At 41.4% G+C, this 26,474-nt stretch overlaps 3 protein-coding genes and 1 long non-coding RNA gene across 4 annotated transcripts in view; 1 reads left to right on the top strand and 3 right to left on the bottom strand.

Annotated features, from left to right (window-relative positions):
- meiob (meiosis specific with OB-fold) overlaps positions 1-26,474 on the bottom strand; it is a 187,976-nt gene that overhangs the window by 98,213 nt on the left and 63,289 nt on the right. The gene's annotated exons all lie outside the window — the stretch shown is intronic.
- LOC144987755 (uncharacterized) lies at positions 159-1,162 on the top strand. The gene is made up of 3 exons (XR_013651416.1): positions 159-299; positions 402-518; positions 1,035-1,162. It is a non-coding gene; the product is annotated as an uncharacterized LOC144987755 (long non-coding RNA).
- Positions 5,880-9,113, bottom strand: noxo1b (NADPH oxidase organizer 1b). The gene is made up of 8 exons (XM_011487870.4): positions 8,951-9,113; positions 8,787-8,867; positions 8,632-8,704; positions 8,365-8,545; positions 7,702-7,898; positions 7,518-7,622; positions 7,232-7,349; positions 5,880-7,146 (listed from the first exon to the last, which is right to left on the bottom strand). Exons 1-8 carry the CDS (start codon positions 9,023-9,025, stop codon positions 6,546-6,548), a joined length of 1,431 nt encoding a protein of 476 aa, XP_011486172.1. The 5' UTR covers positions 9,026-9,113; the 3' UTR covers positions 5,880-6,545.
- Positions 22,112-26,340, bottom strand: LOC101172936 (glucose-induced degradation protein 4 homolog). The gene is made up of 6 exons (XM_004080148.5): positions 26,149-26,340; positions 25,704-25,763; positions 25,246-25,353; positions 25,053-25,154; positions 24,851-24,981; positions 22,112-23,267 (listed from the first exon to the last, which is right to left on the bottom strand). The coding sequence occupies exons 1-6, from the start codon at positions 26,338-26,340 to the stop codon at positions 23,204-23,206; spliced, it is 657 nt and encodes a 218-aa protein (XP_004080196.1). The 3' UTR covers positions 22,112-23,203.

The following is a 26,474-nucleotide window of genomic DNA, read 5'->3' as shown; positions in this document are numbered from 1 at the left end:
GTGTCTAAGCCAGTGAGGGCAGCCGAAAAAGAGAGCAATGGGGGGGCCAGTAAGGGCACACGGCTTTAATCTGAATTTATATTCATCGTTTGTCCTTTTTAATGACCCACTCAATTTTTTTGCAGAACGGAACAAAAAAAGGATCCGTGACACTTTTTTGCGGTTTTGTGTCTGCATAACTGTCACAAACTGCAGGTGAGGAAATCGTAAAAGCACTTCATAACCTTCAGAGGGACCGGAGTCAAATCTTTAAGGTCACAGCGGTTAATGAAAGACCTTATCTAACCTGGAGTATGCAGGTAAATAATGTATTCTGATGCTGTTTAGGTAGCAGATTAGCTAGAATGTAGTGGAGGGAAAAGCTTTCTTCAACATTAAGAGTAAACGTCTGCACATTTCAGCTTTGAACCATCAGCCTGCTGATGTCTTTGTGAGAAGTTGCACGTCTTCATCGGTGATCTGGAAAGGCAGCTGCAGGCGCACTTCAGTCGTAACTGAAAACAGCTCCGTGACTTTAGGTAACTGGGGTTTCCATCAGAGACACGACTGGCATTCCAGGAAAGAGCAGCTAAAGTCGCTGAGTTTACAGAAGCCTCTTCCTAAAAACAGCAACTCGCTGTTTTGGTCCTGGGACAGATCGGCATGATTGTTACGTGTCTTTTTGCACAAAAGTTATGTCAGACTGAACAGCAGAGGGAAATAGATGAGGCAGATATGAGTTCAGTGTGTCTCCGGGACATAAACACATTAATGCAAAAGTAGAAATTTAATTTCTCCTAATATTTCTGGACATTTGGGGGGATTTCTTTTACGTTTTTATGCACAAAAAAAAAACTTTTAAGGATCTCACTTGTTTTTTTTCCTGCTACAGGAAAGCACTTTTTATGAGTTACAGGTTGTTGGATTTTTTTTTTAATCAAGCTTAGTTACTTATTAAAAGACTGCACGTGCTGCAAAACTTTAACAGCCTTTCAGTTCTGTGATGTTTACTCCAGCCCAAGAAAATAACGGTTTACTTTTTTTTTCTTTTTCAGGAGCTTTCATTACATTTTTATCCAACTTGTGTGCAAATTAGAGTTTTTGGAGATATTTTAAATGTTGATGGGTTTTTTTTTAGTAATAAAACACATCCTTGTCTCCATGGTAACATTTTTCATAATCCCCTTAAAAATGAAAAACACAAAATATCATGGATTTTTTTTTTGCTGATTTAAAAAAAATAGAAATCCACTAATGATCGGATGAAGGTGGTCAAATTCTAGTTCAAATGAGGGAACAGAGGATAATATTTCATGCTTTTTGGATTATCATAATTCTGCAAAAACCAGATTGTTTTTGCAAATTAAGGCACGTTACAGCAACAACGTCTCCTCCACCTCACACTCAAAACCAAAGTTTTCACACACCTAGTCCGTTTGGGCATAATGCACACCTTTTTGGTTGTTTCTCCAGGAGAAATCATTGAAAAATGGGGGCTAAAATCTCTTAGGAGGCTCAAAAAAAGAAGAAGTAAACTCTTGTGTGAGCAATCCTTTTTTTTGTTTTTTTTTGTTTTTTAACTTGTCCTGTCCAACAGCTGGGCAGACAGATGAGAGCTGAGGGCCTCTTGTGTTGGACATATTTTACTTTAACAAGAGGGGTTATTAATCTTATGACAAACCAGAGGTATGTCTGAATAAACCCCTTTTGTAATCGAGGCCAAACTGTATTCGTTCTGATTGTTTTTGAAAATCTTTTGTGTTGGACCGGACGGAAAAGGAAAGGAGGGGATAAGAGAGAGGGATGTTAGAGAGGGGGGGGATAGGAGGGTGATCATAGGAGGGGGGGGGGTAAAACCATGAAGCGGCATAGAGCAACAAGCTGCTTGGTGTTTATCATTACGGTAAGGTTCAGATGTAATGCAAATCTCAAAGGGCGGGGCCTGTCCACACACACACTCAAATGTTATCAACACACCTGCTAGCTGCAAAAATGTCCACACGTCAACATGTACACAATTCAGATAGTGTTCACACACGCATACTTATGCCTTAAAACCAACTAGTGGGAATTATTTCATTCAATCATGCAAACTATTAGTGCAAAGGTGAGCTAACACCTGTGCTCAGGTGAGTGTTCATGTTCTTCTAAAATGGATGGTGGAATGCGAAAAGAAGGAGGGGAAGAGACCAGCCATCCCTACACCAAGACCCCCGCCGCAGCAGCCGCGGCAGCCAGAACCCCCAAAGCCACACGGCAGCAGGTAGAGAACAACCGCCCCCGGGCGACCGCATTCGCCACCCAGGCCAGGGCCAGCAGGGCCGCCACGAGGCCCCTAGAGCCAGAGAGCAGGGAGGCACGGAGGGAAAACAGAGTGCCGCCCCCGCCCAACCAGGAGAGCAGCCCCCCCGCAGCGCCAGGAGGGCCCAACGCCGGGCTCCCCCCCAAGAGGGGCGCCCACAGCCCCAGACTAGCACCTCATCACCACCCAGGGTTTCTGGGCATGCCCCCGCCCCAACCCAGGTACGAGCCAGGACCCCCCAAGGGAGACCCGCGCCGCGCTTATGTGTGAGCGATCTTAACGACACACACACACACACACACACAGACACACCCAGCTTAAGTCTACAACCCACGTTTTGTTGACCTTTGACCTTGGGAAGATCTTATCCTCCTAAATTTTCAACAAAAAAAAGGAGGAGTTCTTTAGGAGTCTACTAGCTACAAATTTAAACACCTCCTAAGGAATTAGCGTGGCGAGCTTGTAAAAGTGGTGTTCCCACATTTTGTTCTGTAATACTGTGAAATTTTGACACATGAATAGTTGGACTAAGTTGATCAAAAATATATACAATATAGTCATATTGTATGTTGGCAACAGAGGTTTATTTAACAGACATTATGACTATATTGCATGCCAAGGAAATCCACAAGTTTACTTTTGCTGATTCTTCTGGATAACAAAACAGTTGCTATGGAGATAGTTCAAACATAAAGCCGCTGATTCTAAACTTTTTTTTTCAAATTCCATATTGCCTGAACTTAATGAGTATATTTCCTCTTGAAATGAACCCTAACTTGATAGAAAACACAAACCAGCTCATGAATGTGACGTTTGAAAGAGCAGGATTGTTGTCAGTAAAACTGTGGCTGCAGGGCTCAAACTCACAACAATGACGCGCTTTGGACTAATCATTCATCTGGGATTTCCTTGTCTTTGGAAGGAAACGCAGAAAGCCCTCTGACGGGAACTTCATAAAAGCTAACAAACGATTCTTGTCAGCACCACTCGCCCTTTCCCCTACTTCCTTTGAAGTGCTGCAAACATAAATAATATATACATATGTCACCGCTTTTTATGACGCAGACGGGTTAATGTTTGCCCTGCTGAAGCAAAGTTCACTAATTTAGGAGAAAACTGAGCATGTGAACTGACTGACTTTGCTTAGTTTGATGATTTTACTGCTGATTGCAGGAAAAGATCAAATTCAAATTTCCAGTAACGCTGCTCACATGTGGCTGAAGGGTTTTGTATGAACGTGAGCAGAACATTATGAGGACAGATCATAAATACAGTAGTAGTTTATCTCTTAGGGCAGGCTGATATTTTTGTGTTTCTTTCTTGCGTGCGTGAAATGACGGGTCTGTCAAATAATTCTAACTGAAACGTGGAGGAAAACATTTTGCATTTTTATGATTTTAAATTTAAAAAAAAGGAAAAATGTAGGTTTTTTTGCATTTTAATGAAATGTAATTGTTGCCTGAATCGTTTTGCTGCTTTATTTTCTTGGAAAGAATAAATTAACAGCAGACAATAAAAAACTAATGTTAGTTTCACACTTGAGCATCAATTCCCCATTAGTTGCTATTTCCATTTCTGCAGTTTAACTGCCATTTTTATGAATTTTTTTCACGTTTTCTTAACTCTTTATTCCTCTGCTGATGGCATATTTGAGAGGATAAGATCCAAAAAAAAAAAAATAGAAAAACCTCCATCCACAGCATAAACAAGCATACATTGCTTTGAGAAAAATGATTGCATCTTTTACACACAACAACATTTTGCACGTATTTTTTTCTGCAAAGGCGGGATCAGCTGTCGGCCAGCAACACTTAAGGATAACAGGCTGCAAAGCTGTGAACAGACATGAGGGGATTTTTGTCCAAGGCGTTCCGGGAACCTGCACTTCTGGTTTTGGTGAATTTCCGGCTCCGTGGCTCCACATCCTTGAATGAGTGTAACGACCGCATCACACAGCTGCTACACACACTTTCGGTGCATGAAATTTGTGATCCATGCATGACATGTGTCATTCATAAGGGTTTCTTGCGTTCGTTTCAAGAGTGAAATTGTTTTGTTGGCTGTTTTTGAGTTTCAAGTGCAAAACAATTGTTTTAACACACAAAATTTAAAGTATCATTGTTTAAAAAGTGACTCTGAATAAACAATGGCACAAAAATCCCTCCATATTAAACCAACCTGTGTTTCTTTTTGCTACAATTTTGTTCTTAATTTAAATTGCAGTTCTCATAAAACAAACCATCAAAGTTGTTGTTAATAAAACATTTTATCATATTTATAATAATGTTGTGTACATTATATTTGTGCAGTGATAGTGTGTTGTCCATACAATTGTGTTGCAGATGTGCAGCCACGCTTTAATGTGGGAAGCCATTTTTCTCATTTTGCAAGTGATCAATAAATCAAATTATTTCAATAATCATCATATTTTTATGCCGCCACTAAGATGACAGCGTTAAGTTTTAATTGTGAAACTCCGCCTCCACCCTGAGCCCTGAGCAGAGTTTCCTGCAGCAGTCGGACACAGAGCTCCTTCTGTGGTGCACAAAGATCAATCAGCAGCAGGTAGTTCTGATGTTTGCAGGGAGGGGGATGCCGGACATGTGACCTCCTTCTGACGGAACTCCCCAAATTCAATCATCAAACATAAATACCGCCGACTCTCACGTGAGAAACCACGTGCACGCCCCTGGGTCTGAGCAGACAGAGGAGGTGGAATTTCAGAGACAAATGCAGAAACGACCAAAGAAAAACAGGTGGAAATCTCAGAATATTTCATGGTAAATGGCAAATACTTATATAGCGCTTTTCTACCTTTTCTACAGTCACAAACCTACTCACACTCTCACATTCACTGTGTGCATCTTATAACAGCTGTCTTAACCAGTTTCCCGTGTTTTTTTTTATTACAACTGATTCATTATCGGATATTTTCCACATTTTTAACCACAAAAACACATTTTCCCTAAACTCAGAGCTTTTTTCTTTCAGCAAAAATTGGAAAACCCAACGTTATCTTCTTCATCAGCTCCTGTTGTGCCATAACTTAAAGATTTTTCCTTCTCTAGAAACCCAAAAGAAGCTGGAAAGGGCCAAACCATTTTGGTAGAAAGTTTTAGTAAAAATACTGCCTGATATGAATTGCATATTTGTGTTTGAGTAAACGACACCCCCTACTATAAAGTGTTTAACGTACACTAAAAGTTAACGTTTTATCTTTCACAACCCAAACAAAGATCTCTCCTATCAGGAATCAAACAGTTTCAAGATAATTATCACTTCACAAAATAAACCATGAAAGATTTCATTTATTCAGTGCTCGAGGAAAACGTTCTGCGTGACTCCACATCATACATTTTTTTTATTTTTAGCTTTTAAAGAAAACAAAATCTGTGCCAAGTTTACAAAAGCAGAAGGAAGTACGTTGGGTCTCAAACTGGTCAAAATCTTTTTGAGTATTTGTGCCCCAACTATTTGTTAGACAAAAACGTTTTAAGCTTTTTTTTTTTGATTTGGTAATATTTTGACAATATTTTAGTCTAAATTCAAACAAATTTTCAAATGTTTTCAGTGTAAAGCAAAAACCCCATCCAAGACGTCAGTTCATATAGATTTTATTGACCTTTTCACGCCACATTGTAAACTCTTTCAGGCAATAATTCTGGACAGCATCAAAGAAATAACAGAGGAAAATAACAAACGTCATCAGAACATGAGACTATACAGCAAGCAGACATCTGTGGGACGCTCTTTCCTTGTCAGGTTGTCCTTTTTTTTCAGCAGACGACTGGCTGACCTGCATTTATGTGCAACATCATAAAACTGTTTAAACACAGCGTACATTTATATGTAAGATACAGTCAAATATTTAGGTAAGAAGAAAATGTCAAACCGAATCATTGCTTTCTTTGAAGAACAACAAAATATGCAGTCAGAGGAACATTTTCCATCTCCAACTTTTCCACATTTCGTTTCAGGGAAGTTGACAGATATTTCTGAAGAAATGTTTTTTTTTTCATGTGGATTTTCGATGCTTCACTGAAGCTACAACATAAAAACTCGAAATGCCAATCTGTGTTTGAAAAAAAGAAACATTTCTCAGCATTGATTTAAAGAGGACCGCTCAGCCTGGCTCCAATCTCTTGGACGATTTTCAATCAATCAATCAATCAATCAATGGCGGTGCAGATATAACTGATTGTGCACTGATTCAAATGGTTTTCAGAAATAGAGGAGAGTCTCCAGTTCATCGGATTTTCTTGGCTTAGCGGCTGTAAATGGGCTCCGGTTGGATCTGAAGCCGGGTCTTGGTGGCCAGAGCCGCCTTGCGTGTCATGGTGGTGCAGCGTGTGAGGATCTCCTCCGCCTTGGGTCTGGGAGGAACTCTGGGCCCGGTGGACTCGTCAAACCCAGAGCTGTTGGTGCTTCGACGATCGGAGGCGGCTTCACCCGAACTCTGGCTGTCCTCCTGCAGGCGAGGGGCGTCCCCTTGCGCCTCTTCTCTCAGGCTTGTGGAGGAATCGCTGCTGGAGGAAAAGTCGGAGAACATGGACTCGTTGCTGATGCCGCTCATGCTGCGAGTGCGACTGTCGGGTGTGGAGGCTTCCTCCTCCGCCTGCAGCCAGGGCTCTGAGAGGACATCCAGCGACTTGGCTTTGTGGACACGTGCAGGAACACTGGAGTCCAGGCTGGATTGCCTTGGGGAGTCCCGCCTTGGGATGCTGGGTGGAACCTGCTGATCCTTCATGGTTGACAGGTTCAAGGTGGAGGTATGGATCTTGTTGTGCTGGCCGTGGAGGCCTGTCCTGGGGTTGTTGTATGGCTGAAGGTACATGGCAGGAATGTAGCCAACTTTTCCATTGAATCTGAGGCGAGTAATGCAAAGGTAAGATGTAAAAATCATATCAATCTGGCATATTTGCGTGCAAAACAATGTAAAAGTGCAAGTACCTGATGAGCCACCAGCCGTCGTCAGACTTCCTCAACACCTCCACCACAGAGCCAATGGACAAAGGCACTTCATCATTTTTCTTGGTGGAGTAACTCCTCACAGCACAGTACAAAGAACCTAAAAGCCACAAACGTTTTAAAAGGATTTATTAGAAATTATTAAGTGGAAATAAAACTTTTAGTAACCAAAATTGCAGTGTGGCACCCCTCTACTGACATTTTTTAACAAGAAATTATGATTTTTTTTCCCGCCCTTCTTTTTATGCATCATAAGAGAAGGACTCACCCCCCAAATTTCCTTCATCATCCTCGTCTTCCCCATCCAGCACCTCCAGGTATGGCGCAGGAAACCAAGCCAAGCGCTTATTCTCGCTCTCCACCAGCCACCAGCCTGAGCAGAAAAGAGTTGGCATCAGACTGGAAGCTCCTAAACTTCTCCTGGGACTCGCATCCATGCCGTTTGGCCTCACCTGCAGGATCTTTGATCAGAACGTCCAGCTTCTCGTCCACGGCCACCTTGAACGGGCGGTTCTTCGTGTCTCTAGTCTCATAAGGAGCCACGCAGCGGTAGGTCTGCGTGACAAAGGGGTGAGTGACGTTTCCTCCAAACTGCCGAGAACCGGCCTGCTCGCCATTGTGAACGTCGTCGGACACCATGATCATGACCCTGTGTGTCGAAGAGCCAAACTGAGTGACAGCCCAGGACGTCTGTATTCAAATTCAACTTTAGCCATTTTCCTGTTACAGAAATCCTCAAAATGTTTCAAATTGAATAAAATACTCCTTAAAATAATAATCTTATTAGAAGCCCTGAAACACATTCTACAAAAACAAACAAGGAAGACATGAAATCAGTATATAACAAATGTTAAACTCATCTTTTTAGCTAAGTTTAAAGTTTTTTTCTTAAAGATTTCCACAGTCAATGAAGCCCTCACTTCCTCAGGTGCAGCCGTTCGGTTTTCATTCCAACCTTGGGGACCACCAGACCTGCACCTGAGGACCTGAGGGCTCCGGGACGCCCATAAACTAATAATAAACTGATAAAAAATGAATTCCATTGAGACATTTCTAATAACCTTAAAATCAATATCTGTGCAGCTTCTAATGGCGTTCAGCTCAGGGAGTCTTACGAGTTCTTGGTGAAGTCCGGCTGCAGGTCCTGGTCCTTTGGGGTGAAGAAGCGGGTCACCTCAGAGCTTTGGGTCACGTTTGGATCACATTTGAGCAGCTTGTCACAGTAGCTCTCCAGGAACTCCATCTGTTTGACCGACTTTTTGGAACCTTTCTGCTTGAGGCTTCTCCTGGCTTTCCCTACAAACATGACATTTGGAAACTTTAACATAAACAAAGACAGAAAAAGGGGGCCAAAAAAAAAAAAACTGGTCAAATGGACTCACCATTAAACTTCGGGAGCATTCTGTCTTCCTTCCGGAAAGGAGTCAGATTTGGGAACTGTTTTTTTAGCTGATCCTGTTCAGGAAAAGAGATTAAATTAACACATTTACATCCGATTTAAGCAAATATGTTCGGCTGTGTTTGCTTCTGTGCTTACATGGAATTTCTTGAAGTCCTTGAAGGATCTGTAGATGATGATTTCACTTCCATCAGACCAAATCCCAGAAACCATGAACGTCTGTAGGATTTTCAGAGATTAATCATCTTGAAGGATTCTGTCATTCAAAAAACACATGCATATTTTCTGGAATGTTAGGTCACCTTGAGTTTTGGTGTGTCCCTGCGGACGCCTCCAATGACGCGTGCGCTAATCAGTTTGCGCTGATCCTCTGCCATGGTGCGCTCTCTGCGGATCTGCGGGTGATTGGTTGTCTGTCTGTCTGGCTGCGCTGTGCGCTCTGTCCGCCCTAACGCGTTTACCGCGCTTATAAAGGGCCGAACGCACGAGGGGGGGCGGAGCTTTACCTGAAAGCGAGGGATGGAGAAGGAGGAAAACATCCCAAAAGGCGTGAGATGACTCAAACCGTAAGGTCAGCTGGATTAGTCTGAAGAATGCAGCATAACAAGTATATGACAAGGGTCTTAGTGGAACAATAAAACCACTAAAACAAAAAAATACACAAAAAATCCGCATTGTTCTCCTTTCCTTCTTCTGTTAATGTTAGAATTTAAAAAAAAGTGTTTATGAAACTTTACAGTTCAGAAATTTACTGATTTTGAATAGAAAATGTGCAGCAAAGCAAAAAGAAATAAAATAAAATGAACAACAACCAAACATTTAAAGCAAAAACACTGGACATGATTTATTCCAGCATGCAGTCAGAGCCACTCCCATCATGTGTTCCTGGAATCCACAGGATCCTGCAATGCAATAATTAAACATTTTTGCACGTGCGGTCACTTCACACCTGTCATCTGATGGTAATAACCACTTATCAGAACCTGGAGCAGAAACAGACAGGGACATGTGTGTGTCTGCTGGGAGCCACTAAAGCGTTTGTGGCGTCTTTGTGCAGCAGGTGCCTCTTCAAAGTGAGGACTGCATGAAGGAGCTGGAGGTCGACGGGGTTCTCCCAACGGTTTATCAGATGGACGTGAGCGTGGAGTCCCTGTGTGAAGTCATGCCAGGATGTTCCCATCACACGTACACACGAAATGCACGCCACGTGCCGCCGGCGCAAAAGGTCAGGACTGCCCGGCTTTGTGGAGCCACAGCAAGACCTGTCAGCACCTGAGAAGACAGTCACGTGAGATCCAGACCTGAGCATCGTGACTCTGGATTTCTGGACATCTGCTCATGAAACACGAGGAAAACAGTACCAACACATTAAAATCAGAAGTATACTGCAAGACACGAGGAGTTTTTAGCTGATCAGAACTGGCTTCAAAGGTCAAGAATGAGTACTTGAAAAAAATATCCACCATAAATCCATCCATCCATCCAACCATGCAACCATCCATCCATCCATACATCCATCATCCAAGTCTCCAAGGTGTTCCCAGACCAGTCAACAGACGTTGTCTGTCCAGTGTTTCCTAGGTATTTCCAGGAGCCTCTGACCTACGGGACATGCCCGGAACACCTCACCGGGGAGGCATCCAGGAGGTGTCCAGGAGGCGACTTGAGCCACCTCAACTGGCTCCGTGCGGAGGAACAGAGGCTCTACTCCGAGCTCTCTCTGGGTGACTGAGTTTGACAAATTGTTTTAGTCTTAATTCAAAATAAGATCCTGAATTTTACAGGTAAAGAATCAATTCAAAAACGCCATTGAAGGGGACATTTACCTGGCCGGGTTGAAATGAGAACTTTGCTTCCAGGATGGCTGTATGGAATGTGCCCTGATCCTGCTTTCTTCTGGATGGTGGGGTCCAAAGCTTTTTCTTTTCTATCTCTAAGGGAGCGTCCAGCCACCAATGGAGGAAGCTCATTTTGGCTGCTTGCATTCAGGACCTTGTTCTTTTGGTCATGACCCAGAGCTCATGACCACAGGAGAGTACTGGAGTTAAGATTGACCAGCAAATTGAGAGCTTTGCTTTTTTGGGCACAATGACCGCAAGGTACTTAAACGCCTCCGCCTGGGGCAGGAGCACTTCAATCACCCAGAGAAGGCAAACTACCCCAGGGCAGTAACCCCCATACTGGAGGAGTGGCTACAGCACATCCCTGGAAAGACGTCTCACCCTCAAAAGTACAGTAGTAGAAACTGTTTCTAGTCCTGCAAATGTAAAGGACCCGAGTCTTGGTGAGGAATCACCTGCAGAGGGTAAGAAGGGATTTATGTCTTTAGGAGGATCCCACTGCTGCCACAAATGCAATTGAGTCTCCAGAGTTCATCTAAACCAAGAGTCTGCAACCTTTCTCACTGATCAAACAAAATTTGATACTTCTTTGCATTCATTTTGTTGTCACTTTGGGAAAAAATACATGGCATGAATAAGAAACACGAAAATGCATTTTTTGTAACTGTGGATTTTTTTTAAGTGGGCGGAGCAAACAAACAAATCCACGCCAAAGATTTGGTTTAAAAGAGGCTTCAATTATCTTTCATTTCCTGCTGAGGATTTTTCTCTTGTTTGCAATTCCAGACTCAACCATGATGCACACACCTCCGTGCTTCACAATTGAGACAGCGCCTTTAGCGTTCTGCTTGACCAACCTTTCAAACACACCTGAGCTTTTTGTGACATCAAAGACTTTTATTTTTAACTCCTTTAAAATGTTTTTCCACTTTGTGTTTGATTTTTTTTTTTTTTTTTTTTTTACAATATAGGAATGTAGAACAGGTTTGGCTCCAAAAAAAAAGACTCCTCCAAAGGGGGAGTTGTAGTTTATATTTACCTTTTACAGGCCTGGAGGAATTATTTTGGAAAGTTTAGCCCTGGTACGTGACATTTAAGCCATGCTACGTATGCCTACATTATTGCACAAGTTAATCCTAATACTTGCAACAAGAAGATAAAAGCATCCAGATTTCTATCTTTAAATTTCACATCTATTATTATTACAGATATTTAATATTTGAAATCAAAAAGTGCATTAGAGATGGAAGAAATAAAAGTAAAGAGCTTCGTCCACAGACGCCTCAGCGGATTGAAACCTTTTTCAAAGCAAGACCTGTGGTGATTGTCTGTGTTGACATACAAAGGTTTGTTTTTATTGTTCTGGCTTTTCAATTTCGTCTGATGCAAACATTTTTTGTGTGACTAAGACTAGGTCGAGACTATGACGCCTTGTCCAAGGTTACACAACTTGACCTAGCCTCTTTTGTTGTTTGTCTTCACGGATTTGTGACACATTTGCAAAAATGGGCAGCAGTGTTAAGTGTGTGTGAAAACAAAACCTCTGGAAATATTTTAATGAAGTGTCATCAACGTAAATAGCAGAAAGTGTTGTGTAAGCTGACAGTTGTTTTGTTCAAGAATTCTCCACCATTGCAAAACGAAAGCATGCCCAGGATGATACCACAACTGGGTTCTTAGAATTTTATTTACATAATTTTATTTTTTACATACAGATAGTTTTTTTAGGATGATACCAAAAACTTATTGTTAAACTAAATAAAAATAAAAATTGATATCTACAGAGAAGCTTTGACCAGTATCTGCTGAGCACAAACCTCTACAACTCTGCTAAATTCAAGATCCAAACAATTCTGTCAAGATTAAATATGTATTTCCCATAAATGAACAACAGATTTTCCAACAATTCTTGTAACAAAAACCACCACCATCACCCCTTATTACTACCCTCACTGGTTGAGCGGCTGCCTCATGCCCCTTACTCCCCCCTTTCTGCCCCTGCCACCATGATCTGAGCTGACAAATGCATAAAAAACAAAAACTCAAAATGGCAGCGTTCTGTCATCTCCATAGCAACCATTTGAGTTTTGGGCCGCCTGGAGCTGACAAACAGGTTAATGTGATCTTTAAAAGAGTCTGCAAAAGTAAATTTTTGGATTTCCTTGGCAACAGAGGTTTTTTGGCAATCATGCCCACATTCCTAATATGTTATTATTGTTTTTCATATTATGTTGAGCTTGAGCCGTGGATTCATGTCTTCGAAATCATTCACTGTGTCAAAAATTCTTTGTGATTTTGATCGCGGGGCCAAATAGTTTTGCTCCAAGGTGCGGTGTGAGAAAAAAGAACTGTGAAAACAATCTGGTGCCTGCATTCGAGCAGAGCTGGAGGACAGAAGAATAATCTGCCGCAGATTATTATCAACGGTTTTTGGTGGTCAATAGTATTTTTAACCTAAAAGGAAAGTTTTTCCAAACTGCAAAAGTTTGAAACAAGAAAAACTTAAAAATAACCTTAAGGAAGAAGCAATAAAGCATAAAAGAGCAAAATCCGTCTAGAATAATAAAGTTTATCACTGCTGAACACCTTTTCCTGGGACTTGAGTCAAAAGCCAAAGTGTCATGTGTCATGGGAAACTTTGAAACAATCTGGAAAACCCATTTTAGCCCTGAAGGTTAGGTGGAGCTCACGGTGCAGTCGCAGAGGGCAAAGTAAGATATGAACTTCCTAAAACTTGAAATGAGTCATGCAGCTGTGTGGTTTACGTGTGTAACTGCATTTAAACGTCATATTCCTATGAAATAGCTTTAGCACTTAAAACACTTCAATTCCAGGTAACTCAAAAATAGGAACAGAACACTCATTTTAAGAAGAACATCACTAGAAAGTAGTAAAAGTGTCCCCAAGTCTTATGACAAGAAACCACAAAGTTCCAAAAGGGAAAAATAAGCTAAAAGAAAATTGTTGCAAAGAATGACTTCATATTTGATATCATACAGCCCACAGATAAGTATTTTTGTTAGCTCTAAGCAAAAGGTTTGTAGTTTTTGAGTTTGATAAACCTAATTGTAGTTACTTTTGATTACAGAGAAAAAAAACTGGTGGAAATGACTTATTTGTGGACAAAAATGTCAACAAATTAGAACCTTAGTGGAAATTGGTTTAATAAATCCTCATCAAATCTTTTGTTTGCCATACCAGACTCAAGCATGATACAACCACCTCCGTGCTTCACAAATGAGACGGCGCCTTTGGCGTTCTGCTCGACCAATTTCTCAAACACACCTGAGCTTGTTGTGACATCAAAGATTTTTATTTATGTTTCCTTTAAAGTCTTTTTCCACTATGTGTTTGATTGTTTACTTATTTTTTTTTATTTTTTTTACACGATAGGAATGCAGTACTTGAACAGGTTTGGCTGCAAAACAAAAGACAAACTCTGCAGCAACAGACTCACCCAAAGGAGCTGTAGTTTATATTTACCTGAAAGTTTAGCCCCGGTACGTGATATTTAAGCCATGCTACGTGTACCTACATTATTGCACAAGTTAATCCAAATAGTTGCAACAAGAAGATAAAAGCATCCAGATTTCTATTTTTAAATTTCTCATCCATTATTATTATTATTTTAATAATTGTTTTTAAAACAGTGTAAAGAGATGCAAAACATCCAACTTGGATAAAAAATGTACAAAAACTGCCTTTCAACTGATTATTGCACATTTTCATGGATGAGTTCTGTTGAAATGATTTACTTTTGTTACATTTTGTTGATGAGGCTTGTATTTTTTTAAACCTTTTTATTCCTCCTTCCAGCCCCGACAAATGTAATCATTGATTAATCCTGCATGGTCAAATTTTTTTAAAAGGGTGATGAAGTTCTTTGGTCTAGTTTTAATTAATAAAGTTTGATTAATCATGTCAGAGCCTATAAAGCATCTGCACACCTGACTTCATGAACTTCCTATAAAGACACCTCTGACTTCTTAATCTGACCAAACTTTATAGTTCGGCTCTTAGTGAAGATCCCATAAAGCTAATGTGGGAAGTTTCAGGATAATAAAATCACTCCTGCATCTTATTTCCTTCTTTACATTTACGGGAACAATCCAGCATCTATTGGGGTTTGATACAAGACACAAACTGTAGGTCTTTGTTTCCGTTTTGGTCCAATCTTTTATTAAAAAATGTGCAAAACATGATGAAAACGTGGGTGATAGAGGTGGCAGTCTCTGTAGCTTGTTCAGTCGAGGGTATTTTCATGCAATGGGCTCCACGCTGTGGTTTTCATTTTCAGGAGGAAAAAATATAGTTGATGAACGGGAAAATATCCAAGCGAGGACGTGACTTAAAGCACAGCTCGTGGTCACTAACAAAGGGAATTCACCGTCCACTGATGGCATGGCTGTAAAAAAGTAAAATTATAGGAGGTGCAGCAGTCAGACAAAAAGACATCCGTTTGCAGCAGAAGATTAAGTGTCAGTGAGTCAGAGCTGGTGATTTCTGTCCTTACGAAACTTCACAGAAGGAAGGTGTGGAGATGACTGGAACAGTCAAAAGCTGCTCTCTGATTGTCTTTAGCAGGAAGTGTTTGGTAAACTCCAAACATCCTTAGAGCTGCATCCCCATTATTCAGATGTCAATGGAGAATGGATTTGATAGATGGCAACTTGATTTCCTCTTGATCAGATGGGAGTTTCCCATTCCAGAACAATAAAACTAGTGAACTACTAACCAGAACCAGGAAATTGGAGACGTCGAATCCTCTTTCTCAAATCCTTGAACCTCCTCTTTGGTCTTCCTCTAGATCAGGGGTTTGCAACCTCCAGATCCAGAGCCACATGTGACTGTTTTACCCCTCCATTTTTAATTTTAAAAAGAAACTGCAAAGTAAAAAAAAGGGAAGTAAGTACTAAAGTATCAGAAAAAGTAAACATACTTGTCTAGTTTTGAACAAATTCAAGAATTTAAAAGCAGCTTATCAGTTAAAAAAATTCGGTAAAGGTCATTTAATTAGCTCTAATTTAATTTTTGTTCGTTAGGTGTTTATGGGTAGATACTGGTAAATACAGGCAGATACTGGTAAATACGGGCAGATAAGGGTGGATGCTGGTAGATACTGGTGGATACTTGTCGATACTGGTAAATACTAACTGTTGGATACGGGTGGATACGGGTGGATACTGGTAAATACAGGTAGATACTGGTAAATACGGGCAGATAAGGGTGGATGCTGGTAGATACTGGTGGATACTTGTCGATACTGGTAAAAACTAACAGTTGGATACGGGTAGATAGGGGTAAATACTGGTAAATACAGGTAGATACTGGTAAATACAGGTAGATACTGGTAAATACGGGCAGAGAAAGGTGGATACTGGTGGATACTGGTAAATACTAACTGTTGGATACGGGTAGGTAAAGGTGGATACGGGTGGATACTGGTAAATACAGGTAGATACTGGTAAATACGGGCAGATAAAGGTGGATACTGGTGGATACTGGTAGATACTAACTGTTGGATACGGGTAGGTAAAGGTGGATACGGGTGGATACTGGTAAATACTAACTGTTGGATACGGGTAGGTAAAGGTGGATACGGGTGGATACTGGTAGATACTTGTCGATACTGGTAAATACTAACTGTTGGATACGGGTAGGTAAAGGTGGATACGGGTGGATACTGGTAAATACAGGTAGATACTGGTAAATACGGGCAGATAAAGGTGGATACTGGTGGATACTGGTAGATACTAACTGTTGGATACGGGTAGGTAAAGGTGGATACGGGTGGATACTGGTAAATACTAACTGTTGGATACGGGTAGGTAAAGGTGGATACGGGTGGATACTGGTAGATACTTGTCGATACTGATAAATACTAACTGTTGGATACGGTTAGGTAAAGGTGGATACGGGTGGATACTGGTAAATACAGGTATATACTGGTAAATACGGTAAAGACCTATCAGTGAGTTAACACATATAAAACATGTAAGTAAGGGTGAAGCAAATTACATAGGCCTCACTATGCAGACTATCAGACTTTAATCTCTCATTTACAAGGTGTTAATAACAAAAAACTTCAAAAAACGATTGGACAACAAGGAATCTAAAGAGTTTTATGTATTGCCCTAAAGCTGTTAAGGATCCATGGCATTGAAATCCTCTGCAGAAAATGGTCTACGTGGGACTGGACTTTGTGTGATGCTATTTCAAAAATCAAACTAGAGCCAACAGGAAGTACTGAAGGAGGATAACAGGTCAACAAATCACCAGACCCATAAACAGTCACCTTACCAAAACCCGTTCAGTCCTGTCACTCTGTTCAAAACAGTGACAGGGAACTTGAGAAACAGGATTTATAGTTAGGATTAGTATCTGATTGTCCGTAAATTACTCATCATTATTTCTATTGTGAATTCTTCAATGACCTCTACTGTGGTAAATATTTAACTTATAGCAAAAAAGGTGTTATAAAAGCATCCAAAAGCTTAGAAAAGGAGCAAAATAAACTTTATCAATTTTTTTAATGAAAAAACTTTACTAAAACGTTAAAACAACAGAAGAAATCAATATGATCAAGGTTTTCATGGGATTCTGCTGACCTCTATTGATTACACCGAGCTAATTAAGAACAAAATCCTACTATAGTGAAACACGGGGGTGGTCCTATCGTGGTACAAATTAAAAAGTCCTCTTCTGCTTTCAAGTTCTCCCTTTCAGTCGCACCAGGTTGGGGCTGTCAATCATCCACAGCTGTCTTGATTTGTGTTAAGGATCCTGAGTGGTTTTTCAGTTCACCCTTTTTTTTTCTCAATTTATACATCAAGTTTTTGTCACCAAACCTCAGTTTTGGATCCTACACCAATTTTAATTATCACTATTATTATTACTTATAGAGAAAACGCGTATCCACAAATATTTCTCAAAATTGTTGGTTGGTTACGTGAAAAAAGATGCAGAAACTTAAGTCGGGAACAAATAAATAAAAAGTAAAATTCAGTCATTGCTGGTTTGCTTTTATCAAGCCTCTATTAATTAATTGTTCGATAAAATGATGAGTCAATGCAAACCCCTAACTTATTTTACTATTTCTATTCAAATTACAGTCATTGAAATACTTCCTAGTACTTTTTTGTTTCCTTCCCCTAACCCCAGTTACGATTTCCCCCTTTTCAACTCTTTACTATGTGTTTTACTAGTTAAATACTTGTTTGTTTTGTTTTTAGTATCCTATAAAAACAGACTATTAGTTCCCCATCAAGTCAAAGCTGCTAATAAGCATCTCTTCTTTTAAAAATATGGTTTACTAACTGGAATGTTTATGTTGTACAAAAATAAAGTAATTTAAATAAATACCAAAAATAAAAAACAATTTCTTGATCAGTTTATTGATTAACCCCGAAGAATCTAAGAATATATTTGTCTTGGGCTCTCAAAGTTAATTTGTTTTTTGTTTTTATGTTCATTCTGGGTCGCGGAAATTAACCATAAATAAAAAGAAAACAAGTAGAAAAAAAAGAAATAAATACATAAAATTAAAAAGCAAAAGTAATACAGAAATAGAACTAAATACATTGAAAAAATAGGCCCCCCTCCTATGGTTGCCGTATGGAGTGGGCCCCCCCTCTTTCGGTTTTATTTGCACCTTAGACATGTAGGGTCCTTGGTAGGGGGGGTGCTTGGACATCACTGCCAGCAAGCAGCAGATGTCCTCCTGGCACCCTACCCGCCAATTTTAACCGCACCTTAGACATTTAGGGCCCCTTGGTGGGGAGGGTGAGGGGACATCACTGTGAGTAATCAGGATGTGTCCCCTTAGTGCCCTACTCGCCAATTTTAACTGCACCCCCCTTAGAACACACACCCCTCCCCCCTCAATATATACATTCCAACATAAACACACACACACCCTCTCAAACACACATACACGCACACACATTTTGCAAGGAAGGTGGGACCTAGGACCATCTGTCCCCTGCCCTTTCCCTGGTGGGGGGTGCGGGCCCCTTGGCAACGGCGGCCGTGTCCCCTGGGTGCCGGCTCCCTGGGCCCGGCGGTGCTCTCTCCGCACGGTGGGGGGGTTTACATTACACCTGAGCCGGGGGTGTTCGTGTCCCTGGGGGGTGGGTCCTGGTCCTTGCCCCTGAGCGCTGGGCCCCGCCAAATTGCCAACTGTGGCCGAGCCTAATCGGGCCATATTTACAACACCCCTTGTGGGCCCCCTTTTTTCCCCGGGGTTCCCCCCTCCTGGGCGGGGGCGGCGGGCCCCTGCCTTGCTCCTCCCTGGACCAACCGTGGGCCGGGTGGGTGGCTGCCTGGAGTGCGGAGCGGGTCTCCCTTGGGGGGTCCTGGCTCGTACCTGGGGTTGGGGCGGGGGGATGCCCGGAACTCCTGGGTGGTGGTGGGGTGCTCGTCTGGGGCTGTGGGCGTCCTTCTCCGGTGGGGCCCTGCGTTGGGCTCTTCCGGCGCGGCGGGGGGCTGCTTTCCTGGCTGGGCTGGGGCGGCGCTCTCTTTCCCTCCGCGCCTCCCTGCTCTCTGGCTCTGGGGGCCTCGCGGCGGTCCTGCTGGCCCTGGCCTGGGTGGCGGTCTTGGTCGCCGGGGGGCGGTTGTTCCCTGCCTGTTCCCGTGTGGCGTTGGGGGAATTCCGGCTGCCGCTGCTGCTGCGGCGGGGGTCTGGGGGTGGGGGTGGCTGGGCGCTCCTCCTCCTTCTTTTCACATTCCACCATCCATTTTAGAAGAACATAAACACTCACCTGAGCACAGGTGTTAGCTCACCTTTGCACTTATAGTTTGCATGATTGAATGAATGAAAGATTTCACACTAGTTGGTTTAAAGTCATAAGTATGCGTGTGTGAGCACTATCTGTTTTGTGTGCATGTTGACATGTGAACATTTCTTGCAGCTAGCAGGTGTGTTGATAATATTTGAGTGTGTGTGAACAGGCCCCGCCCTTTTTGTACTACATTTGAACTGTACCGTAACGATAAACAACCAGTAAACTTGTTGCTGTATGCTGCTTTATGGTCTTATCCCCCCTCCCCTCCTATTATCACCCTCCTACCCCCCTCTCTCTCTAACATCCCTCTCTCTTCTTCCCTTCTTTCCTTTTCCGTCCGGTCCAACACCAAAGATTTTCAAACATGGTTGAAATTAAGATTAATATTAATAACCCCTGTTGTTAAAGTAAAATATGTCCAACACAAGAGGCCCTCAGCTCTCATCTGTCTGCCCAGCTGTTGGACAGGACAAGTTAAAAAAAAGAAAAAGAAAAGAAAAAATAACTAACAAAAAAATTAATTAATTAATAAAACAAATAGAAAATAAATACAAATAAATAATCAAAATGGAAAAAATTGAAATTGATCAAATAGAAAATATATAAATAACTGACACTGAAAATGTCAATAGAAATAAATAAAAATGTAAAAAATGTAATTACATTTTAGAAAAAAGATCAAACAAAAGCAGTCAAATTTGACCCAATGGGTTCTCAGGTAAATCGTGTTGTTGATTTTTTTTACTCAAAGAAAAAAAACGAGTTTCTGTTTCCTGACTGTGAAATCAGTATTTAGAGAGGAAAAAGCGAGTGAGGCGTCATGACTAACACTTCTGTTATCATTTACCTGACAAAGAGTGTCACAAAAATACTTTCAGTTTGACAAAAAGTTCATTGTTGTTCTGTCGTCCTTTGTTCGTTGTTGAAGACGCTTCCGGAGACGTGTTGCGTTGGCTGGAACCGGGTCAGCGAATGAATCTACTGAACTTGGTCAAGCTTGGTCAAAGGTTCAGGACGTCCAAAGGTCAAAAGGTGAAGAGGATTTCAACCTGGGACGTGTTTTATCTGGATACCAAGATCATTTTAAAGAGTCCTTTTCTGAACAAATAAACGTCCAGCTTTCAGAGAAATAAATGTTACGAAATATTTCAATGTTACATATAATTTCGGTTGAAAAGCCGACTTAATGACAGTTTTTTTTACTAATTGCTTTAAAAGATATTTTTAAACAGTATTTTAATAAAACAATTCAGTGGCCCTTTTTGTTTGCCCCCCCACCCCCAGACACACATTTTTGAAGAAAAACTCTTAATTTCTATCCTGTGTAGAAAACTATTGTAAGATTGTTAAACTTTGGCTTTTTTAATTTGACTTTTTAAGAATGTTTGGTCCATTTACTCTCATTTTTTTAGCAGCTGCATCGTCTTTTCTTGATTTTGGCTTCAATAATTACAGTTCTTGTTAATCCTTTTTTTTTTAAAGCATCTTGTATTTCAGAAGAACAAAATAAAAATAAAAACATCATGATATGTGGTTAAGAAACAAAAACACTTTTTTTTTGGTCTATTGTGATCCAAAAAATCCTGACCTGATTAAACTATGATCTGTAAAGCTGCAGATCATCTGTCATCCAGTAAAAAGAGCTTTTTAGTCAGACAAAAAACAATAAACATCTCAGCCTCTTTAAGAATGTAGAGGAAAAGAAAACTGAGAAAGAATTTCCTGGAGGTTTTCTCAGAAGCTCATTAAGAAAAACAAAAATCCTGGCTGGAATCCAGACAACAAATAATGACTGTTACATGGACACGTGTGCAAAGCTGCACGTCTAGTCCTGCATCAGAAGAAGGAAGTTTTTCCTTTTCTCTAGTTTTATTTTTAAAATGTTTTATTCCAGGAAGAGAGTTGAGAAGTCTATAGAAAGTACTATTTTTGAGTCACTTTCCTTTCCAAATCTGCCAAAATCCTCAATTGATTTAATCTCATGAAGATAGAAAGGATTAAAATCATGCTTTGGACAACATTTTTCCACCGATGGTGGAGGTCTTATTTATTTGAAGCCTAAACCTGCAGACAGTTTCCACAGAAACGATGTCCTAGACACCGACAGGCACTTTGGATTTTGCCTAAAAACAGCATAATCGGGATTAAAAGAGCACAGATCAAAATACGATGGTATAGGGGCTTTAAAAACAAACTTTTTTCTAGTACAAGTATGTCCAAAGTCCAGTCCGTAGGGCATATGTGACCTGTGCTAAAGTGTCCACCAGCCCACGAGGGTCCTGCCATAGAATCAATAATAAGGGCCCCTAGCACAAAACTGTGGACGATTTCTAGATTGCTGATTTACTATATTTTAAACCAGGGGCATCACTACCGTGTGGCCGTCTGACTGTATATTTAAAAAAAATACATAAAAAACGACAGCGAGGACTGTGATTTCAGGTCAGTTGGAGCCTTTTTCCGCAAAAAAAGAAATGATAAAGAGGCAGACAAGACATACAAACTACGCCAACCTAACTGGGAAAGAATGGTGCAAAATATTTCAATATGAAATTCACAGTCATTTGGGAAAAACTGCATTTAATGGAATGTTTTTCGGCTTCTATGTGAAGAAATTCAAAGTGTGCCATTGATATTATATCACCATAGCTGGCCGTCTTTCCCTTAAAAGTTTGGACCCCCCCTGTTCTAGTAGTACAGTAGTCTAATTTTTGAAAAACTTTTTGGTTTAGCCACAAGGTGGCAGTGTGGGACAACTTTTCCTTCTGTCCTGATCATTGCAGGGAGAAAAAAGTTGCATTGATTAATGCAAGAAAAGAATGCAACAAACAGGCAGAACGCAGGGATAATCTTTTTTAATCCACATTTTGGTGAGATTTTTTTTCTCACAATCCACTCTTTACAGTCACACCATCAACCAGGCTTTTTCACAAACACTGTATCTGATAAATCACAATTCTGGCAATTTTTTGTCAAAGACAGATGGTACTAAACCACACGGAAGAATAAAGATGATCAGCGAGAAGAGTGTTATAGATAATTCAACAAAAATACTTTGTTTAAACAACATATTTCCTTATATATATATTTATTATATTATATTTTTTCTTTTTAAAACTCAGAGATGGCACAATCCAAATGAACAATCTCTAAACGGTTGCATAGTTGAAAGGACAAATATTGAGGAAAAGAAATGAAAATCACATAAAGAGTAAAAATCTCCTTGGGTAAGGAGTAAAAAATACTTTTTTTGTTTTTTGGAATACTTTTTTTGAATTTTGGCTGTAAACCCTTCACACGTTTGCCTCACCACGCGTGTAGTGGATGTGTGTAACATGGTAGCTTGCAGGGAGGATATGTGCAGCATAACAGCAGGGAAATCCACAGCAAACCAAATGATGGTCAATTCCAAAGCGGGAGAAAACGTGTTGGATGTGATTGTAAGCCGCCGGCGTCTGTCGTTGGGAGGAAACGATATTTCCGGTTAGGTGACAGACGCATCTTTCTGGCTTCTACTTGGAAGCTGCGAGGAGCTTGAAGAATTCCTGTTCTGTTCTCTGCGTCACGCCATGATGCGTTTCCGTCCGTGCTGAGCGTTAGTTCAGTGTTAATGCGGCTCGCTTCGCCTAAAAGCTCGTCGAGTCTTTAAAGCGCCGAGCCGAGCATGGATTAAAATCAAACCTTAAGACAAATGAAGAAATGGGCGATCAACCGCAGTCTTTTGATGCCGGCGCCGACCGTCCCGCCTCGTTCTGCACTTCCTCCACGCGTACATTCGCTCGTCCCGCGCGCTGAGAAAAACCTCCGAGTTCTTTGCTCCTCCAAAGCCTTTTCGTCTCGTCCGAACTGGGTTCCCTTTCCGCAGAACCTCTGCTTTCTTCAAGTCCACCACAAGACACAAACAAAATCTCCCCCCGGCGCCTGGCGGGGGTCACCGGAACTCGTAGATGGCTGCACTGTGCTCGGGAACGTGGGTGAGGTTTAGAGACTGATACCTGGGGAGACAGAGCAGCAGAATTCACCTGGAATTAGCGTGATCAGCCCATCGATGTGGGGAGGGGGTTTAGCTCCAGAAGATATTCACAACAAACAACCACATCGGGACAGTTTATCATAGAGAAATTAAGAAAACTACCCCTTAAGGGTATTTTGTTGGACGTTTAAGAAAAGCAAAAGTCTGTGGGTTACCTGAGAAAAGTCACCCTAAAATACAATTCAAACAGCAGCAAATGAGTAGAAGTGGTCACCAACTGGTAAATAGGTAAGGGATCAATAAGGTGTCCGGTATCGGAAATGAACGGACGGCGAAGAGGCGGGAATCGTCTTCCGTTTAGCGCCTGACTGTTTCTTCCTGGAAGTCCATTCATGTCAGATTCTGGAGCTAAGAGTTCTGCATCTAGAGGACCTCTCTGACCTTCACAGGCGTTTCCGTGAGCATCACAGTCCTTCCCGGTTTATTTAAGAGTATTTCTTTCTCTCCGCATGATGCTACTGTGGCGTTGCAGTTGATTCTCTCTGCCCGATTGGAGGAAGGAACAAGGGAGCTCTTCTCTGCAGATTTCCTCAAGCACAGATGATGTGAATTAAAGGCCCTGATTGGATAAAAACTCGCCAAGAAGTCAGGATTTCCTCACAAAGAACTGCTTCCAAGGTATATATTAGGTATAGTAACCAATAAACGGACAGAGATTCTGGTTATTTGATGAACTTTGAGGAAATGGAATCATGATCTGCAGAAAAACAACTAAAAATGGCATCATCCTTAATGAAAGACTTTAAAAAAATAAATGAAATGATTCAAAGCTTTTATATTGTATCTTTTGCATCTTCTTAAAGATCGTATTAAATTAGGTCAAAGAAAGAGTTTGTTACAAAGTTATCATGTCTAATTATTCTAAATTTGAATGTATAACCGATGATTGTATCGTTTTTGTGTATTATTCTTATTTGATTGCCTGAAACAAACCATTTCAAATCAAATCAAATCAAAATTTAGAGCTGAAAACTAACAATAAGTAGTTCATTAGCTATATGTATATTTAGTTGCACAAACTACAGATGTTTTATTCTTATTTGTTGGTGCTTCCACAGAAAAATCATTGTTAAGGTTGCAGCAGGAAAGACTTGGAGGTTATTTGTAGACGACAGTTTTTTTTACCTTTGCAGCATTTTTCCGTCATGTTAGGACAGACGGTGCAGGACTCTTTCCATGTTTGAACATGAACCCTCATCCTTGAACCAGAAAAGCTGGTTGTCAGTCTGTAGATAAGCAACCCCCCCCACCCCCCACAAGGGTTTCTATGACATCATACTTTGGTTCTCCGTGTTGCTTCGGTTGTGGTTCTGCTCTTCACTAACCAGTTAAGTCCCTGATTCTCTGCTAAAAACAGACGTTCGGACGAAAACGATGGACTTCTCTGCGATAAAAACGCAAACGATTGGTTGTTTTCTCCTAAATCTGATGCCGTCTCCGTCAGGATGCCTGTGACGTCGAGTCATCTTTTCCATGTCAGTGCAAATCTGTGAAAGGATGTGAGATCTACTTATTTTTCAAACCAACGCAGGTGTGATTCGTTACCATTCGGAGCTCCTGTGGTAGTAGTAGCCCTCGATTGTTGCCGTAGATTTCTGAAAGCAGATGTAGTAGAATCCTGCAAAGGAGGCGCCGCTGATGTCTTTGATGGTGTGGTCAGGAACTAGGAACTGCTCCTGCAGACAGAGAGGAGCTAAATGAGAGCGGCTGCATCTTGGAGTTCACTAGCAAACAGGTCGAGGCTTACCTTCCACCTCATAAAAATATAGTCCGAGTTCTTTAGATCCTCGTAGTCGAACTCGTCAGAGTTAAAAGTCTTCGCATACCGGTAGAAAGCCTGGAACTTGCCCTTGGTGCCAAAAGAGAGCGCATATAAAGTTACGGCGAGACGGCCACGTCGCCGCGGACGCCGAGCGTGGAAAAAGTGTCGTCTTACTTACCCAGTGCTTACGATCCACGTCCTCGTCTGCATCCCACTTTCGGGTGAGGAACGGCCTCTTCCTGCTGATGATCTCCCCGGCGAAAAAAGTGGTCAGGGTCGGATATTCCTACGAAAATGTGCAACTGGATTATACCAACAATCTTGTTTTGTAAACTTTACAGCGTTAAGGCTAGGTTATCGCTATGTATAAATCATTAATAGAAAATTAAGACGTTTAAAAATATTCTAAGCAAATCGATCCCTTAATTAAAAATATCTGCACTTCAGAGGCAGAACAAAACAAAAAACTATGTAGAATTATTTGGCTCACGATCAGTTGGACTAATATTTAGTCATTGCAAGAAAAATTACACAAAAGGTGGAGGAAAAACTTGCAAAAACATTTAAAATTCTAAGTCCAGTTCATCCACATGTACATATTCCAACATGAATCCTCTAAATATGAACAGAACTGACCTCTGTGAGTCCTTTTATTTTCAAATAGCCACACAAGTAGGAATCCTCCATTGTGACATGCTGTAACAAATAATAAACAGAACTTTTAGGTCAAATCTCCACTGAATTTATGTTAAAAAAAATAACAAAAACAAAACTTGACGGTCAGAAGCTGCAGTTTCTCAAAAAATGTCAACAGCCCCTAATGTTGCAACATTTAAGCTAGTTGTGATAGTTTGTGTTAATTTAAACTGGTAGAAAATTGTGCAGCTGGTTGTTGTTAGTCGGTGTTGTTTGGGCGCAGTTGCTCTGCTACTCCCACCACTACACCCACAGTTGGTCCAGGACAGGCCGGGACCCCCTTTTTTTTTCAGCTGTCACTCTTCCAGCCGCCACTTTGACACATCACCCGAAAGCCTCGCGCTCGCAGTACGAAAAGCAACATTTCCGCCTCGGTGCCCCCCACCTGTAAGACCACCTCAACGTCGTAGGAGTTCCCTTTGCTTTTCTGGTGGCCTCTGAACTTGGAGCCGCTGTACAGCAGCGACGTGACAACACCGGGCTGGTGAGTGTTTATCGGCGGCAGCGGGATAAGCGAGGCCGAGGATGCAAAGGCCGCGGCCGGGAACTCGCTGAGATATCCAGCGGGGACAGGCATAGCTCCAGCTTCGCAGGCTGAACTCCAACCGCGGTCAACGGCCGTGCGGCAGCGGGACTCGGTCAACCTGTACGACCAGCCAGAAAGAAAGTCCCGAGGAGGTCCTCAAACATTCAAATTGCTCTTAATTGCGC

The sequence above is a fragment of the Oryzias latipes genome, chromosome 19 (genome assembly GCF_053564925.1).
Source record: "Oryzias latipes strain Hd-rR chromosome 19, Olatipes_Hd-rR_3.1".
Lineage (NCBI taxonomy): Eukaryota > Metazoa > Chordata > Actinopteri > Beloniformes > Adrianichthyidae > Oryzias > Oryzias latipes.
The sequence above is the reverse complement of the archived record's forward strand: the minus strand, read 5'-3'. Positions and strand labels throughout refer to the sequence as shown.

Excerpts from the sequence above, each read along its gene's own strand:
- noxo1b (XM_011487870.4), bottom strand. The coding sequence starts at position 9,025 with ATGGCAGAGGATCAGCGCAAACTGATTAGCGCACGCGTCATTGGAGGC. Across the intron at positions 7,899-8,364 it reads CCGGACTTCACCAAGAACTC|GGTCATGATCATGGTGTCCG; the intron begins GTAAGACTCCCT and ends TTCGACACACAG. Across the intron at positions 7,147-7,231 it reads GACGGCTGGTGGCTCATCAG|ATTCAATGGAAAAGTTGGCT; the intron begins GTACTTGCACTT and ends TACTCGCCTCAG.
- LOC101172936 (XM_004080148.5), bottom strand. The coding sequence starts at position 26,340 with ATGCCTGTCCCCGCTGGATATCTCAGCGAGTTCCCGGCCGCGGCCTTT. Across the intron at positions 25,155-25,245 it reads ACGTGGATCGTAAGCACTGG|GGCAAGTTCCAGGCTTTCTA; the intron begins GTAAGTAAGACG and ends TTTGGCACCAAG. Across the intron at positions 23,268-24,850 it reads TACCACAGGAGCTCCGAATG|GTATCAGTCTCTAAACCTCA; the intron begins GTAACGAATCAC and ends CTGTCTCCCCAG.